At 43.9% G+C, this 18,111-nt stretch overlaps 1 protein-coding gene across 3 annotated transcripts; it reads left to right on the top strand.

Annotated features, from left to right (window-relative positions):
• Positions 1-6,408: 6,408 nt before the first annotated feature.
• On the top strand, positions 6,409-18,111 carry CCNI2 (cyclin I family member 2). 3 transcript variants are annotated; one of them, XM_045026516.1, is made up of 7 exons: positions 6,409-6,722; positions 9,789-9,945; positions 11,104-11,238; positions 12,039-12,113; positions 13,351-13,491; positions 14,545-14,775; positions 15,660-18,111. In XM_045026516.1, exons 2-7 carry the CDS (start codon positions 9,832-9,834, stop codon positions 16,062-16,064), a joined length of 1,101 nt encoding a protein of 366 aa, XP_044882451.1. In that variant the 5' UTR covers positions 6,409-6,722; positions 9,789-9,831; the 3' UTR covers positions 16,065-18,111. The 3 variants fall into 3 exon arrangements, with proteins under 3 accessions (XP_044882451.1, XP_044882453.1, XP_044882452.1); XM_045026518.1 differs by lacking the exon at positions 6,409-6,722 and adding an exon at positions 8,529-8,744; XM_045026517.1 differs by lacking the exon at positions 6,409-6,722 and having other exon boundaries at positions 8,934-9,945.

The following is an 18,111-nucleotide window of genomic DNA, read 5'->3' as shown; positions in this document are numbered from 1 at the left end:
CTCCACCTGGCCCCACCCCCACGCGCGAGTGACTGGGCGCTCAGCGAACCCCTGCGCCATGCGGAGGCCGCTCAACCAATGGGCTTGGGGATGGGGAGGGGCACATCTACTTCCCGCGCAGCCATTGGTGCAGGGCTCCAGCCAATGAGGGGGTGAGGCAGGGGCCGGGCGAAGCGGCTTCACTGCGGCGGCCGCGCCCGATGCTCCGCGGGGTTTGGCTCTGGTGAGGTTGCGGGCTGGGCTGGGCGCGGGCCCGGGGGCCACGCGCAGCCCAGAGCGGAAGCTGGTCCCAAAAGCAGCACCATGGAACAGCTCGTGTTGTCACCATATTGCATCATCATGAATAATAATTAATGCTAATTAACTAATCATTAGCACTGATCTAGCGCTTCTCATCCAGAGAGCTCAGCGTGCTCTGGGCAGTTTAGGAGCTGATGCTGCAGTCTGAGCAGCTCGGGTGTTCACCATACACCCACACAGACTCCAGCAAAGCACTGCTAGATTCGGGATATTCTGACCTGACAGGTGGCCTCTTTGCTGGACTTTTGCCAGATGGCCCAGGTCAGAGCAAGATCCCAAGTTGCTCTAACCAAGGTGGTGGCATGACAATAACCAATTCTCTGATGACCTGCTCTCCTCCTCTCTGCTGCAAGGTGCAGCAGAGAACCTGGCCCAGTGACTGTAGATGTTAGTGTCAGGGGCGGCTCCAGGCCCCAGCATGCCAAGCGCGTGCTTGGGGCGGCATGCCGCGGGGGGCACTCTGCCGGTCGCCGGGAGGGCAACAGGCAGGGTGCCTTCGGCGGCATGCCTGCGGAGAGTCCGCTGGTCCCGCGGCTCCACCGAAGCTGCACGACCAGCGGACCCTCCGCAGGCATGCCTGCAGGAGGTCCACCGGAGCCACGGGACCGGCGAGCAGCAGAGCGCCCCCTGTGGCATGACGCCATGCTTGGGGCGGCGAAATGTCTAGAGCCGCCCCTGGTTAGTGTTCACCATAGTCGGGCTATTAGTTTAGTTGGTAGAAGGCTCTGTTGTAATGATGGTGACACTATGACATGTACCGATGGGAAGCAGTTATTACACAACACAGTGAAAAGGTCTGGTCCTGCAAAGTGCTGAGTGCCTTCATGTTTGCTCAGCACAAAATCAAGCCTGGTCTCCTTCCTCACAGAAATACTCTCATTGACTTTAGTGGGGCTTACTCACATGAGTAAGGTGAGACAACATTGAGACCAATTTTCTCTTAAGGGGGCCATTGTGAAAAATGAGAACACAGTATTTTTATAATGAGGACCAAATCCTGGTTTTAGCATGTACATCCTGAGTACTGGGGGCTGGGCAGAAATTCCCTCATAAGCTGCATAGTAACTGTAAAACAGCAAAACCCTGCTGTAGTTTTACCCCACAGCTCCTAATTCCACATGAAATGGATCTGATTCTTCTCCAGTCTCCTCCCATCCTTCCCCCAAAATCCATGGGGAGTTTTTCCCACATTCCCTGCAAAGCAAATCTGTGTAAGGTCTGGGAGTCCTGTACAATCTGCAGAGTACTAGTAGAACTGCACCAGGTATAACTACAGGGACCACTATTTACAGTTACAATGGGCAGCCATGGAGAGGGGAAGAAGTATAGATGGGGAGACTCGGCCTCTGATTGCATACATCTACAAAAATCATCAATATCAGAAGAAAGTTCAATCCTTGAGGAGGCCACTTAGGGATCTGGGGCAAAAATTGGTCCTGCTAGTGAAGGCAGGGGGCTGGACTTGATGACCTTTCAAGGTTCCTTCCAGTTCTAGGAGATTGGTATATCTCCAATTATTACCTATTACCTAAAGAAGGTGAGGTCTGTAACATTTAGCAACTGTGCACATTTGCCTTCCGGTTATAAGAGAAAGTGGAAATATGGCAGGAGTCAAGACTAAGTTTTTATAAGAGGATGGGTTAGACACCTAATATAGTATTATACAACTAGCAATTATCATGTGGCATATGCATGGGAACTTACACATAATTACAGGTGTGTGTACCATTTCCTCAGACCTATAGGCAGTGTCAAAAGTGAGTCAAAATGGTGAGAACAAGTAAGTAAAACATAATCTCTTCACAGCTATTTTTCATGGTATATAGCACTTTACAGTGTGCAAAGAATCCTAATGGAGACATTTAGCCCTCCCCTCCAAGAGTTTATAACTTAAAGGCAAGAAGAGGTTCAAATACAGTAACCAGACGGAATGGTGTGCGGATGTCTCCACAGGGCAGCTGGGGCTTTGAAAGGGCATGGCATATATTAGCTGAGGGTCTACTTCATATGAAAGTGCTGCATGAAAGAATCCAAAATTAGGCGTGGAGGAAAAAGACATGGGAAGCAGTCAGGGGAGAAGCTTGGGTGGAACAAAAGGAACAGGATGAGAGTGCAGGAGGAGAGAAAGGCAATAGCAGTTATATAGAGCTACGAGAGTGAAGAAGAGACGCTTGGATTGTCTTATGAGAAACCAGGGCAAAGATCCAATTCCTATCATCCTTGAGTAGCAGGTAAGGAAACTGCCCCAAGCAGCTGCATTTTGGCTGGAGCTATAGGAGAAATTGCACAGCGGTACACCAGAGTAGGACTCTGAAGGAAGTTGTTGTAGTCAAGGCAGTATTCAGTGCAAGGAAAGGAAAGAGGAAGGGACAGATTCTGGAGATACTCTAAAGGAAGAAAAGGTAGGAATTGTAGCCCAGTCTTGCATTTCTTCCTCTGCCAAAACTTCAACTAGCTTCAATGAAAGCAAGGTCTGGCCCTATGGTAGCTAATGGACAGATTCAGCCACCCTTACTCATACGGAGTGGAACTTTGAAATCAACTGGTCTACTTGTGGAATGAGGTACTACCCAATTCAAGTAAAAGTGACACAATTTGGCCCTGAATGTGTGAGAATTAATTTAAAATATTTATTATGATATAGGTCTTAGCTTTTCCTTCTTTTTTGCTGAACATATTTTCTATTCATATAACAACATTTTAGTCATTACCACAATAGTTTTCAATGGGGGTCTGAAGACTATGTCTAAGGGGTCCGTGAAAGGTTGTCGTTACCATAGAACAGTGATTTTCAACCTGTGGTCCACGGACCCCGGGGAGTCTGCAGACTAAGATTTCTAAAGGGATCCACACCTCCATTAGAAAATTTTTAGAGATCCACAAATGAAAAAAGGTTGAAAACCATTGGTCTACACCATGAGTTTACTGGAAATTATTTTGGGGTGAGATTTTTAATATATGGCCATCAAAGGCTTGAGCTGCATGTACATTGAGAATGACTCATAGACTTTAAGGTCAGAAGGGACCATCATGATCATCTAGATTGACCTCCTGCACATTGCAGGCCACAGAACTTCACCCACCCACTCCTGAAATAGACCCTTAAACTCTGGCTGAGTTACTGAAGTCCTCAAATCATGGTTTAAAGACAAGTTACAGAGAATTCACCATTTACACTAGTTTAAACCTGCCAATGACCTGTGCCCCATGCTGCAAAGGAAGGCAAAAAAAACCCCATGGTCTTTGCCAATCTGACCTGGGGGAAAATTCTTCCTGACCCCAAATATGGCTATCTGTTATATCCTGAGCATGTGGGCAAGACCCTCCAGGCAGATACCTGGGAAAGAATTTTCTGTAATAACTCAGAGCCCTCCCCATCTAATGTTCCATCTCCAGCTCTGGAGATTTTTGCTTCTGGCAGTCGCTGATGAGTCACATGCCATTGTAGGCAGTTCCATCATACCATCCCCTCCATAAATTTATCAAGCTCAATCTTGGAAGCCAGTTAGTTTTTTGCCCCCACTGCTCCTCTTGGAAAACTGTTGGTTAGAAACATTCACCTAATTTCAAATCTAACAAAAACCCCCACAATACCTAGCTCTTCACCTCCTTTGAACTCATCTGCACACTCATAATCCTTCCCCCTTCTTAAAAGCCTGGGAGAACAGGCAAGCCTTGCAGTGCATTCAGAAGGGCATTTAAATTGATACTATTGTATTTTCATAATAAAATGTCATTGAAAAATCTTGCTTAATGAAGTTATTTGTACAACATCTCAGATGAACTTAGTGTGGGACAATTTTTGCCCAATTCCTATTAAATCCATGAATTGTTTGGCCCCACCAGTCAAATCCTGGCCTTTTGAAGTTAATATCAAGACTTCCATTGGCTTCAATTGAAGCAGGTTTTGGCTCTGATTTTGTTAATTCTGTGTGTGTTTGAGAATCTATCTTGAGGTAGGGGCTGAGGCCAAATGTTCCAGGCCAGGTGTCTATGATTATAATGGTATCAAAGAAGTGTTCCAATTTTTAAGGTGTTGCAGCCCAGTGATACTTGAGCTGTGATATTCTACAACTGCATGACACTCTTTATGGGGCCTGATCCAAAACCCACTGAAGTAAAAAGAAAGCTTCCCTTTGGGTCGGTCTGCACTCGCAGCAGTTGTAGAGTATGGACATTGTATGTCCAGTTAGCATGGGTATAAATAGCAGTGTAGACAGTGAGGCAGTCCTTAGGTGAGTAGACATGCCAGAACCCATGGGTATGTACCCTACATGGCTCTCTAAACGCCCAGCCAGTGTATCCCACATCTACACTGCAACCATTAGCAGTGTAGTGTCCCGCTGTCCCTCTACTGCCAGAGCCTTTCCTCGCTGCAGTGAAAGACTCTGGCAGCAGAGAAAGGCTCTTGCAGGTGGAAGGCACCAGGGAAAGGCTCCAACAGCTCCCTACTGCCGGAGCCTTTCCCGGCTGCTTCTTCTCTACCGGAGCCTTTCCCTGCAGCTTGTTGCTACACATCACAGTGTAATTAATTCATCTTAATTAATTAGCCTCTTAGAGTTGGTAGGGCAACTCCCACCTTTTCATGTTCTCTGTATATATATCTCCTTACTATATATTCCATTCTATGCATAGAATGGAATATATAGTAAGGAGATATATATATACAGATGAAGTGGGCTGTAGCCCATGAAAGCTTACGCTCAAATAAATTTGTTAGTCTCTAAGGTGCCACAAGTACTCCTGTACTTATCACAGAGAGTGTGGCTGCAACCAGCCTTTCACTGTGGTGTGTACCCTACACGATGCCACAAGTGCAGACAAGGCCTTTGACTTCAGTGGGAATCGGAATAAGCCCCCGTGTAGACTCCTCTTCCATGTAAGCGCCTTAAAGTGTCATGTGACGCTGTGATCAGCTGTGATCACAATATGGTGGCTGCCCTAGGAAAAGCAATGACAATTTGAAACAGGTAGAAGGAGGCAGAAAGAAATACATACATATGGGTGGCAGGGAACTGACAGAGGCAGAGTTCTCATGCTTGATCTGTCAAGCAGCCCTAGACAATAGAGTTCATAGCACAACCTTTACTCAGCTCTTTTGGTGGCTATAGATTGAAGTGGATTGTCTTAGTGATTGGAGCAGGACTTTGGCAGCTACACTGGCTAACTCAGGTTGTGAACTGCTACAACATGATTTTGTCTTCCTCTTTGGATATTTATGGTATAACCAAGTTAAGGAATTACATAAAATATCCACCAGGTTTAAAACAAAACACCTGCCAACATATAACTCGTATTTTGTCAAGAAAGACATCTGCACCTGAATACAGTTCTGAAAGGCAGATAGAGGCTAGAGCCTGCTATGCTAGTGGATGAGATTGAGAACCAGAAACTATTAACAAAAGTGGAAGTGAGGAGTCGGTTTTTATTTTCCAGACTGAGTAAAACACAAAGACCATAAATAGTGAGAATAACATGCCATGTTTAAATGTGTTACCAGGTTAATAGAACAGAAGGTATGGTCAGTAACAGAATAACAGTTATTAAATATGTAGCACATAACATTAAATACAGACACTCACTTAGGTCCCCAGTCCGGCAAACACTTCCACATGTGCTTCATTTTTATTACCCTGAGTATCAGTGGCACTACTCAGCTCACGCTCCAGATGCACATTTGTTGCTGCAAACGCCTTTACTTTTTGCTAGTCTTGCCCGCTAGTTTTTCAGAAATGTGGACCCGGGCTCCAGCAGGGGAATCCTTGCCGCGGCCACTCTCGAGAGCCCAACCAAAGGCTCGTGAGTGGCAGGCGGACAGGCCGGCCTGGATACAGCGAGGGCAGAAAGCCCCCCGGGTATGCGGGGAGCTGGGGCAGCCCGAGCAGCCGAGGCTGACACCGGGCCCCGCCTCCAGCCGGGCGGGCTGGTTCTCAGGGCTGCAGGGCAGGAGGCGAGGCGTGGCGTGGCGGGCTGCTCCATGCTGATGCTCACGTAGCCCCCGGGAGGGGGAGCTGTCCTGCCGCTGCTGGGCTCGGCACCCCCGGGACCCGGCAGGGGAGAGGCGGAGCCTGGCGCGATCAGAGCCAGCCCCGGAGGGACTGTCCCGGGCGCTGCGCAGACTCCGGAGCCTGTCAACAGAGCGAGTGTCCCCGGCGAGCGGCTCGTCCTCCGGGGCAGGGCTCGGCTCGCTCCCCGCTGGCTGGGCGGGGGTCAGCAGCCCCCTCGAGCATGATCCGGGGAGACCCCCTCTGCCGGCACAGGCGGAGCCGTTTCCTGGCGCGGAGGCTGCCGCAGCCGCGGCCGGGGCCGGACACAATGGGAGGGGAAGCGGCGGAGTGACGGGCTGAACCCCACCGTGCAGGCGGCTCCCCTAATGCCCTGCCAGCGCGACCCAGGAGACCCGCCGCGGCCGCTCCCGGGAGGTGAGACCCGGGGAAGGGACGGGCATGGGCGTAGCTCTCGGTGGGACCCCCCCGCCCCACGGGTACCCTGACTCTGATCCCGGCCCCCACCTCGGGCCCCGAGATGTCTGACTTGGGGCAGCCGCCCCCCGGCTCCCAGAGCCGGTGATTTGGTTACTTGTGGAGTTAGTTGCCAGCCCATCACATGATCGCCCTCCCTTTTGTTTCCGAAATGAAAACGAAAGAGGGATGGTGGAGTCGCCGCCTGCCTTGCTCCTGCCCTCTGCCCCTCAAGCCTGGTTATTTTGTGGGTGCTGCATCTAGACAGAAGTTACCCAGCGGGGGCTCAGATTCTGCTCCCAACATAAGGGCCTGGGAACCGGGGGGAGGGAGAGGAAACCCTGGCCCGGCTGTGTTCACACTGGGATCCAACAGTCAAATTCCCCTCCCCTCCCCTTCCTTCTGGTGCCTTTTCAGCATTACAAAAATGAGAGAGAGAAAAGGGACAACTCCAGGGAACCAGGATTTTTTTGCTCCCATCAGCTCTACAAGGGAGATAAAGCACAATGAGAAATCAAGTGAAGAAAGGGCCTAAGGGCCTCTCTGGCACCAGGTCAAAATCATGGACAGTCCGGGGCTTTCACCCAGTTACAGGGAGCCCTCCTCCACCCTACATCTTAACACTCCGTGACAACCAGCCCCCAAGTGGGTTGTCACAGAAATGGGGCTTCGGGCCAATATGTGACAAAGGGGGGAATGGGCAGGGGCAAGCAAATGGATGCGCTTTGTGGCATGTACTCCCACCCTTCCCAAGGACTGATATCCAAGTTAAAACCGGGGGAGTTGTTAATGCTACTCTAAAGCCAGTGTTTTCGGAGGGAGAGAGTAGCACAGTACAGGCAGTGGCTGCTAGCCATGGCAACACAACGTGAGGCCCACAGCTGGAGACTGAAAGGATTATGGAGATATCTCCCTCCAGACTCTGGCTAGGCTCACAAATGTTTAGAGAGGTGAGAATTTCCTACGGGTGCTAATTTCTTCAGTCTTCACCCCTGTCACCCATCCTTCCCTCTATCATGTCAATCTCCCACTGCTTCTATCTTCAGTAAGTAAAACTTACCTTATTACTGTTGCTTCGAGATCCAAGGTTTAGTCCACTGAGGGAATGGGGCACCATGTGCGACAGCATATCCCTGTGAGTGGCTCTGCCTCATCAGGGTGCCTGGGGATCCACGGTTGTGGCCAGGGATTCCTGACCTATATGGCCTACCCTGGCCCCATCATCCTGCTGTCAGCCCTGTGCAGAGGATGGTGTGTCTGAAATGTAGCTCCCTTATTCTCATGCACCATTTGGGTAAATGTTGCCAGCTGCACCTCTTTGTGGGAACAAAGGAGCCAGAGACAAGAGAAGGAAATGAACTGTTGAATCATTTGGTCCATTCCCCTGCTGTGGCAGGATTACTCTGTGACATGTAATTTTAAAGAATGTGGTGCTTCAAGAAAGACAGAAGATTGCAAATGGATTTCAGTAAGAATCATTTGTAAATGTAATAGGTGAGAGAGAGATCCGTTCTGTTAATCACTTGGAATGCCAAGTTTGCATATACAGTATTTTGGGAAGTATAGTTACTTTTATTGCCAATATTCATTTTTTCTGTATTAAGAATTGCTTCTATTTAATTTTAAATTTTTTATTTTTTAAACCAGGAGCAGGGAGGGATATGTCAGTGTGTATCAGAAAGTGGCCTGACCGTTTCCCTTTGGTTACGTTGGCTTCAGTTCTAGTTTCAAACTCTCCCTTTGGTTAACTGTTGGGGCTTTCAGTTCTGATGCTCTTTTACACCCAGTACCAATTAAAGCCAAAGTCATGTGCATTATTTTTGCCTTTAGCAGGGGAGGGGAAAAACATTTCATGGAGTTTCAGCTTTGGAAATGTGGAGTAGTTTCCAGAAGATTAATGGAGGCTTTGAATACTTAACTGAGCTGCTGAAAATAGTGATAAGAGCGTCTGGGAAGCCAAGAGGAGGAAGCCACAGTCCACAGGTCTTTATAAAAAAAGAAGAGAAGTAGAGAACTTAAAATTTGTAAAAATCAACCCTGGGTCCTGTTTCACAGATGAAACACTATTTCCATGTTCATGCTCTTTTCTTTCAGCTTCTCAAGTGGCACTGAAATGTAAGCATTAAAATCTTTAATTTCAGCTTGTCAATGAAGTTCACATTTCTTGATAGCCAAGTGTAACTGTTTTGACTGGTTAGAGGTGATTTTTCTAAAACAATGTTATTAGTTTAAAATTTTATTTTTAACAATCAAATTTCCTTACCTGTGTTACTAATAGCATCCAAGATTAAAACAACAAACGGAATGTTTTAAATCTAGTTTATTTTTCATTAGCTTGGCTGTTTGCATCTTTGCATTGCTTTCTGTTTGACTAATGGAAACAGACTCACCAGTGTCATTTCTGGTTCTCAGTCACTAGCACTAGACTGTAAAGTTTAGATTCCAAACACTGCAATCAAAGTTTTATCTTGTTTTAAGCAAAACTTTTCCCCCTGGAATTATAAAACCTCATTGAAAACAATTGTGTTCATCTTAGGTTTTGTGTGAAAACAAAGCAAACAAGGATGTTGAATCTGTTTACCTTAAACTAGAACTCCAGGCCTCTGTTTTCCAAAACCTTTAATGTAGCAGTTAGATTTTTTTTTTTAAAAGCTAGTTAGGAACCTAATTTTATTTACAGAGCGTGTGAGCCCAGTAGTAGGTAGTCCTCCATTAGAAGGCTACTGCAAATATTTATGCAGCTTGTGAAGAAAAGCTCTTGGCTGTATAGTAGTTCAGTTGTCTGAGGTTCTTTCATCATGGATCTGCCTCTGCTTTCATGGAAGTTAATGGCAAAATTGTCATGAACTGGCATGAAAGCAAGACTGGGTCCTACCTCTTAACATCTTTGGACAACAGACAAGTAGCAGGGACATTCTCTAGGTAGTTCTCAACATTTTAAAGTTGAAGAAGCCACTATGAAAAAAATCCTCATATAGTTTTAAGGAGTTGTGATGTTTTATAATGCTTCAGTTTTCCTTGGTTTAGATAGCTGTGCCTACCTGGGAAACTGGCCCAGCCACTCATTGCTATGAAGTGTACCGGATCTTCTGAGAGTCAGAGATTTCCGTTCCTACTAGAGAATGCCCTAACAAGAGAGGCCAGGAATTGGAAGGTGCCAGTTTTTTGGAATTTCACACTGAAGGTATTCTTTCCTCTTTTCTTTGGAAATGCATTAGGATTCCAGAAGGTTTTCTGCAAAATACAGCCCCAATTCTGCTATCTAATCCACATGTCCACATCGCATATGGACTAGATACCAGGACTGGGATGTGTGTCTATCCAGGTTTCAATTTAGTATAACAAGATGCACAATGTCTAAAACACAGTTGATCCAAAATAAAATCCAGAGAATATCCTTGCACAAATGGGAACCTGGGAGTGGCAATCGGATGACAGGGGAGTGTGTTTATTTGGGTTAAATCAACAGTCCTATACGTAAGTAATCCTAAAATCTACAGTGCTTCGTCACTTTTTATTCCCCACCTCCCACTTTCACTCAGATGAGAGTAAGAGGGGATGAACTGCGATCTAATGGTTAGGAGTCAGGAAACTAAATTCTGTTCTTGGCTCTACCATTGGCTCACTCTGTTACCTTGGGAAGCCACTTAACATTGCTCAGTTTTTGTCTGTCTGTCATATGGGGATAATAATGCTTACTACATTTGTAAGCTTTGAGATCAAAGTGCAAAATTGCCCTTGAAAAGCATTTCAGGCTATGTCCCTTCTCTTCACAATCTAATGGAGTGCTATACAAGTGCAAGGTATTATTATTTATTTTATTAATGAACCGGACACTATCATCTGAATGGATAATTTGAGATCAATACAATACAAGTTAATGGTGGACGTTATTATCTGAATCATCCCCTAATTTAGACTGTGTGCCTATCACACAGCTCTAGTTGCTTTTACAGTAACATTTCAATGCATTCCATAAATCACTTACAATAATACAATGTCAACAAGACTTATAGTCTGTCCTCTCCTCGGAACACATCCTCACAAGAAAAGCCTGAGTAGCTAGAAAGGTTTTGCAGCATATGCTGCATGGTAGCAAACTTGGCTTCTATCCAGTCCAGGGGTAGAGCAAATTTGAGAGACAAGGAGCTGCACAAAGAACCCATAGATGTAAAAAAATCAGCTCAAGCCCTCAAGATGATCTCTACTGTTGGACTAAGAGTGTAACTGAGCTGTTGATTAGAGCATTTAAACAGATGGATTTTTAAATTCTATTCCTCCAAAGTAAGTGTGTTGTTTAACAAGCAACCAATTGTGTTTTAACTTTCTTCCTTCATCTCAGGGCACAGATATCTCTCCATCGCACTATGAGAAAGCAGTTCTCTGGATTGCAGAATTAAGCTCCCAGTTCCAATTTTACTCTGAGACGTTTGCCTTGGCTATCAACATTCTTAACCGGTTATTGGCATCAGTAAAGGTAGAGATTCTGCTTGGAAGCTTTCTTTTATGATTTTATTATTAACGAGGGCTGCCGCGAATATCTAATTAGGATTCAGTTACAAATCTAGCTGGACTGGAGGTATTTGGAATCACTCCGATAGTGAACCTCTGGAAAGCACAGAACTCAGATAGCAATCAAGGCCCTGGCACGTGCTAAATTTTAAGTCACTAGGACATAAGCAGGAGCTTCATTTAAGCACATACTTGAGTGCTGTCCTAAATAGGGATTTCCCCTGAATTATAGTCCAAATATAGTTATAAACATGAAGCCTTTGGGTTCATGCAACTACTTTTCACTGCTATTTTACACAAACTACAGGCCTGATCGCTCTGCCCTTGAAATCAATGGCAAAATTTCCCATTGGCTTCGGTGTGTGCAGGACAGGACCCTCTCTTACGTATTATTACTCAGATTCATAATCGGCATCAGGCAAAAGTTCAAGGCTAGTATTCAGTACCCACCAATTTACAATAAATAAATGGAATCATCACATTCTGACTGGTAACACTGCAACTTAGGGCTGACTGTATTGCATGACCTAAGTATGGAATGCTGTGATATCTGCGCTCAGGAGGGGATTCCTTCCATTGTAATTTTCCTGTCTTTGCTTTGTTTGAGCACAAAATTATCTTTTACTAATAGCAACTACAATGTAGGTCAAAGCAGGTGTAATGCAAACTAAAGGTGAAGATTTGGGCCTCTATCTTAATGACCATTATTTATTTTCATCTAGAACGTTGTCTTCTATGCTCAGTGTTTTGCTCTTTCTCCTTCAGGCACAAGTAAAATACCTTCGGTGCATAGCAATTACCTGCCTCGTCCTTGCAGCAAAAACCAACGAAGAAGATGAGGTCTGTATGTCTTATTTAAATACAGTAAATCAACTTCTGGTCATTCTTGAAAGTCATTCATGTTTCCAGGCTTTTACCAAATTTATCCTCTCTGTCCTTCGGTTAGCTAATAACAATAACACTTGTCTTGATATTGCTTAACCATCATTTGGAAAGCGTCATGAGTCCCTTGAATGAAATATGTATATTATTAAAGCTCTGTCCTTCACTTGTGCTGCTGTGATGGGAAATTTGGAGATTAAAGAAGCCAAGACAGGGTAATAGTTCTTCAAAGGAAGGTTAGAAGGTATGTATTTTCCTGAGGGTAGGAGATGTGGCTCGACTTCCATCCAATTAAATCCCAGTGGTTTGGGGCAGATAACTTAAACATAGGTTGGTTCCCAGTCCATTCATTAAACACTTAAATCAGCAACTGCTCACCTGGATATGATATCATCTCTGAGAGATAATTACCCAGTTATAATCATGTGGCTAAAACCTCTTGCATCATTTTGAAAGCACACCTCAAAAATCATGTAAACCATTTTGGACTAGTTGCATTTCAAATTTAGAGTTAGAGTTAAAAAAAAAATCGAAGGCTTGTAATAATAGCTCAAAATTGCCTTTGAAGAGCATAGACTGAATCCTCTCCTCTTCATTATCTAAATGTGGCCAAAGCTTTTCTTTTTCAAACTGTAATGAAAGGAGAAGAGCTCTGGGCTCAAAGCCTTTCTAAAGGTCATGAAATAGAAGAACTCGGTATTGTAAATGCTAGAGTCAGAAGTGTTTCTCCTTGAACATGTCAGCATCCTTGAAATGCTCTGCAGAGATGCACATAAGCCTTCACACAGTACATACCGTAAGGTTGTGCTTTGCAATATTTTCCCAGTAGACAGGAGAAGTTGAGTCATTGGCCACAGGAAATAAGAGAACCACAAATAAAGAAAAAGCACCGAGAAACAGGCTAGCAGGAGGCTTCAGAGAGACCGTCACAACAGCAAAATAATAAGGCTGGGGAAGCAGTGCTCTTGAATCTCTTATTTCATATTCAACAGGGTCACATTCCCTCTTGGTGTTGTCAGGAGGTATTTAGAAATCGGGTAACCTGAATTTAAACAATTCTTGGCTCCTCAAGGCACCCGTGTGTTAAATCAGATCCCTTTGCACGCACAGGCAAAAAAAGGTCGCACACAACGTTGTGTAGTAAGGTGGCTTCTTTATTATTAATTATTATTATTATTATTTTCAATTTTCACAGGTAATACCATCAGTGAAGAAGCTTGCAGTGCGGAGTGGTTGTAAATGCTCTCCAGCTGAGATTTTGAGAATGGAAAGAATTATACTAGATAAGCTTCACTGGGATCTTTACACAGCGACACCTATGGATTTCTTAAACATTGTAAGCACTAAGAATTTTGCAAAAGTCTAAACTAGTTTTGTTTCTTGTTTAAGCAAACAGCTCTTTTACCAAATAAGACTATAAAACACAGATGCACGTGCGCTCACACCCCCCTCTCCACAGTAACTTTTAAGCCACACATTCTTAACTATCTGCAAGTCTTTTGAAGAATGTTACAGTGAAAAATGTCGACTTCTTTTAAACACACTGCTATTCAAAACCTTTAATTTTTGTTTAAAAATTATTCAACCAGACCCCCATTTTTAAAGGACAACTAAAATGGACTTTAAAAAGATTCCTGTACTGCACAACTAAACTCCATTTTTATTTTTTTAAATACACACTGCAAAAATATTTCTAACTATTTCCATTCTATTAATACTGTACATAGAAAGCAGTCGGAATTTTTGCTACATTTCACACACAGGTCCTCTCAAACCATCTCTTGCCCCTACTGAAACTTGACCCCCCAGTTTTGGGCAATTAGACCATACTGATCTGGCACTTAGTCACATTATTTGCTAAACACTTCATAGAAACAATTACACTTTTCTTAATAAATGATCATGTGTTTATAAGGCAAAAATCACGTGATTTGAACATACCCTGGGCTCTCTTTTTATGGTAACGGATGGATATTTAAACCATATTAAGCTGCTGATTGTTTGAAAACCACCTACCATTGCCAGGTGCTTGGACTATGAATTTACTGAGGAAACAGAAGCATTACAACTGAATTTACTCCTATCTGCTGGCCTGAATACCACTTGGCTTTTGTTGGCAATCAGGATAATGCAGTGACCTCAGAATTTGTTAGAAAACACAGACCTTTTACATTCATTTATAAGCTTTAAAACAGTTTGATGGTTGGCAAGTACAACACAAACCAAGTAACACATGGTAACAGGGAAAATATTTCTACACTTCCTGATGTGGATTGAAATTAGTTTGCACTTCTGGTCAATAACATATGAAACGTACAAAGTTCACTGTTGACCTCTGCTATTTTTGTTTATATATATATATGTATGTATATATTTATCTTCTCTCCAGTTCCATGCCATGGTGATGTCCAACTGGCCTCATCTACTAAATGGGCTGCCTCAGATGAATCCTTCCCGCCATGTTGCATTCTTGACCAGACAGCTACAGCACTGTATGGCATGCCACCAACTACTGCAGTTTAAGGGCTCCACATTGGCTTTGGTGATCATCACCTTAGAGTTGGAGAGGCTGACTCCTGACTGGTTTCCTGTTATTACTGATCTGCTAAAAAAAGCACAGGTAGGAGTCAAAATGGCCTCACACCACAAATTTGAGGCCAGTGCACAGATAAATGAGTAAAGCTTGCGGCATATTTACAACCAACATTGCACGTTTTTAATGTACTTCTCAGGAGTGCATGTATATGTCAGGGTCTGTTCTCCCTTTGATACCAACCCCCTTAATGTTAATGGGAGTTAGGTACTCCTGGAGGAGAGAGTGCACTGCATTTTGTTACGGGGGTCTTTTATTGTGAAAGGTGGGTTGATCACATTAGACCCAATTTTTGAGACATCTCAGTGCTCATTTGCTCTCAAAGAGGAGGAGGTTCTCCATAGTTCTTAGTGGGAACTGCTGGATGCTGAGCAGGATTGAAAATCTGCCCATTTATATGATTTAGGAATGCCAGGATCTTTCAGTGCATTTACTTCAGCTAAAAACAGTCTTTTGAAGATATGGATAGAGAAAGGCCACACCCTACCTCCTGGGCATTTCTGTTTGTCTTGAAACTGAGATATTTTCTCTGATTTACAGAACCCACATGTGCAGTGAGTATGGAGGTAGTCTGGGAGTCAAACAACCTAGAATCTGTTCTTAACTTTGCCTTTTGCTCATCATGTGACCTTGGGCTCGTCAGTGACTGAACCCCCCTACATCCTAGTTTCCTCGTCAGTAACATTGGGATAATAATGTTCACCCACCTTTTGTAAAATGCTTTGAAAGCTACTGATGAGAAGCTTTATAAATGCTAAGCTATTATTATAAGCCTTGTATACTGGAAAATTTGATATGGGTTTTTTTCCTTTCACTGAGCTTACTTAGAATTGCACATCAATTAAAGCTTTGACCAGAGGACAGAATCATTTACAAACTAGAGAAAAACGGTTCTGTATCTTTCATTACAGGTTAGTAGCACCAAATTCATCCATTGTAAAGAGCTTGTGGATCAGCAGCTACTACATTTACAACCATCCAATGCTGTTTATATCTTTAATCCTGCCAACCAAGCCATCCGAGCTCATCCCAAGGAAAAGTTACCCTACTGTTATTCTGAATGGAGGAATTCAAGTCAAATTAGTTCAAGGGTCATTGTGAGTCAGCCAGTTCCAGCAACCTTCACACCTACTTCCGTCAAAATTCAAGAAGATAGCATGGAGACAGATGAATTCTATGATGGATTCAGGCACCTATACAATGAGGAGGGTGTCCCAGAAGTTGGAAGGGTCAGCATCACTGGCTCATGCAATAATCTGAGGCAAGGAGAAAGTAGTTCCCCTTGTCCTCCATTACAGCCACCTGAAATTAACTAGAGGCGGCCATAATTGTGTAGGAACTAGCAAATGCAGTTGCCACCAGGTCCGATGAATGGAATGCTAGATGCTGTCAAATGAAAGCATTCCTTGTTTTGGATAGAGCAATGCCAAAAACATTAACTTGCTGCCTTTTAAGTGTGTCCTAAAACAATGTTTGCTACTTCCCCACCATTTTTGTGTGATCTGAGCATAAAGCTGGGTAAAAACCTCAACAGCTATGGATAGCTGAAGTCATACAACTCAGGGATCCAAATTCAGCAGATGGGGCTTGACACTGCACTTGGAGGAACTGATGGGACCACATTCCTTGGGCAGCTATTATTTAGGCTCTCTCCCAGCATGCATTGTGACTTCAGCCCTTCCAGGCTATAACATTGTTCTCCTCTACAAGTGGTTTCCATAATATGAACAGCTGTAGGTGAGTTGCCTTGTGGGGAAGGGAGCTCCCATTGCATGGACCATTAGGTCTACTGATATTTTCCTAGGTGGGACCAAACTTCTGATTTAACAGTGAACAAAAATGTGTCATGAGAACAGCCTAAGCCTCTGTGTAGGAAATTCCAGTTTTACTTAAGGGCTGATCTTGAACTCAAAAGATGCTCTGAGTGCTTTGGCACCTTTAAGAATCAAGCTTTTAGGGATTGATCCATTGCAACCAATGGGAAGACTCCAGTGGGTTTTGCATCAGACCTTCACAGATTATGTGGTGCAATTGAATTTTGTTCATATTGTAGCATGCAAACTGTCTTTTTTTTTTTTTTTTTTAAACTTTCTTTTACAATTTATATATTTTTTAAAACATTTGGTTCTTTGCCTTAACTACTAATTCCCACAGTGAGGCAGTGAAACTGACTTCTGTAGTGTGTAACCGTTTTAAAGCAGCCTGGCAAATGTTTTAAAGGATGAGTCCTGAAAGGGTGATTGTTACTTTTTTATTTAAAATGGAGGCCAGCACTTTTAAGTGAAATTTTTTTTTGTATACTAATTTGAAAGTGTAATCAGACCAATACTGTAGGGAAAACAGATTAGGCCTTGATCCTGCAAGTTGTGGCCCAGTATGAAAGCTAGTTGCATGCCTTTGTATGAGCGCAGGTAAGGCTAAGCATCAGGCATAACTCATCAGAGTGAGAGCCCCGGCCCATTCACTCTCAGTTGCGCAAGGGTAAAAATTGGGTGGGGCTAAGCAGAGACCTGGATGTAAGTGCCATCCTCATACTACGAGAGGGTTTACCCAAGCCTCACAGAAGCCTTGCAGCAGCATTCTCCTTAATGAAGGATGAGGTTTCCTGGCAATCCTTGTCCTGCTCATCTCTTTTTACCTTGTGCTTATGTGAAGCATCTCCTGCAGCTACGCTGTGCAGGCTCAAAGCTGTTAGAGGCTGAATGAACAGATTTAGTTTTAGAAATGTTCTGTTAAAATGTTGACTGCGTAAGCACTGTGCTAAGGTCGGCTTTGTGTGTGCGCACGTGTGCGGGTGTGTAAGTCAAATTTCTTTTAAACTGCAAAAAATACGGTGCTAAATGTACCAAAAAAATGTTATAGGAAGGTGGCGAATTAATGCAAGTGAGAGATGTGAGTATGAGTGCATTTGGACAGCCATTGGAACACGATGGAATTGTACGGCAAGGCAAAGGCTACCACAAACTGTGAATGCTGCGCTTTATACTAGTTTAAACCACAGCCCTCCTTACAGAATGAACAGGGTGGTTTGCCAGTGTCTCTGATTGCAAGGCTGTAGTAAATAAGTTTTTGAAATGGGAATTAAAAAAAGGATGCACTGTACCAGAAGAGAAAACTGTTTACAAGCCTTTCCACGCATCTCAAGGGCTAGTTAATGGAGGGACTTGGAATGTTATTTATTAATCCTGCCTAAGTAGCATAAGGAAGGTTTTCATTTTGTGGTAGGACCAAAAAAAGAAAAAAAATGAAAAGAAAAAAAAAAAAGCAGCACCTTCCTTTTCTATCACAAACTGTGACTTGACTGCCTGACTTTTAAAGAGGCAAGTTATCTTTTGTAGTTTTCATTAAATAAACTGTAATCTA

This window comes from Mauremys mutica, chromosome 8, assembly GCF_020497125.1.
Source record: "Mauremys mutica isolate MM-2020 ecotype Southern chromosome 8, ASM2049712v1, whole genome shotgun sequence".
NCBI classification, from domain to species: Eukaryota; Metazoa; Chordata; order Testudines; family Geoemydidae; genus Mauremys; species Mauremys mutica.
Note: the sequence above shows the minus strand (reverse complement) of the source record. Positions and strands in the feature narration are given on the sequence as shown.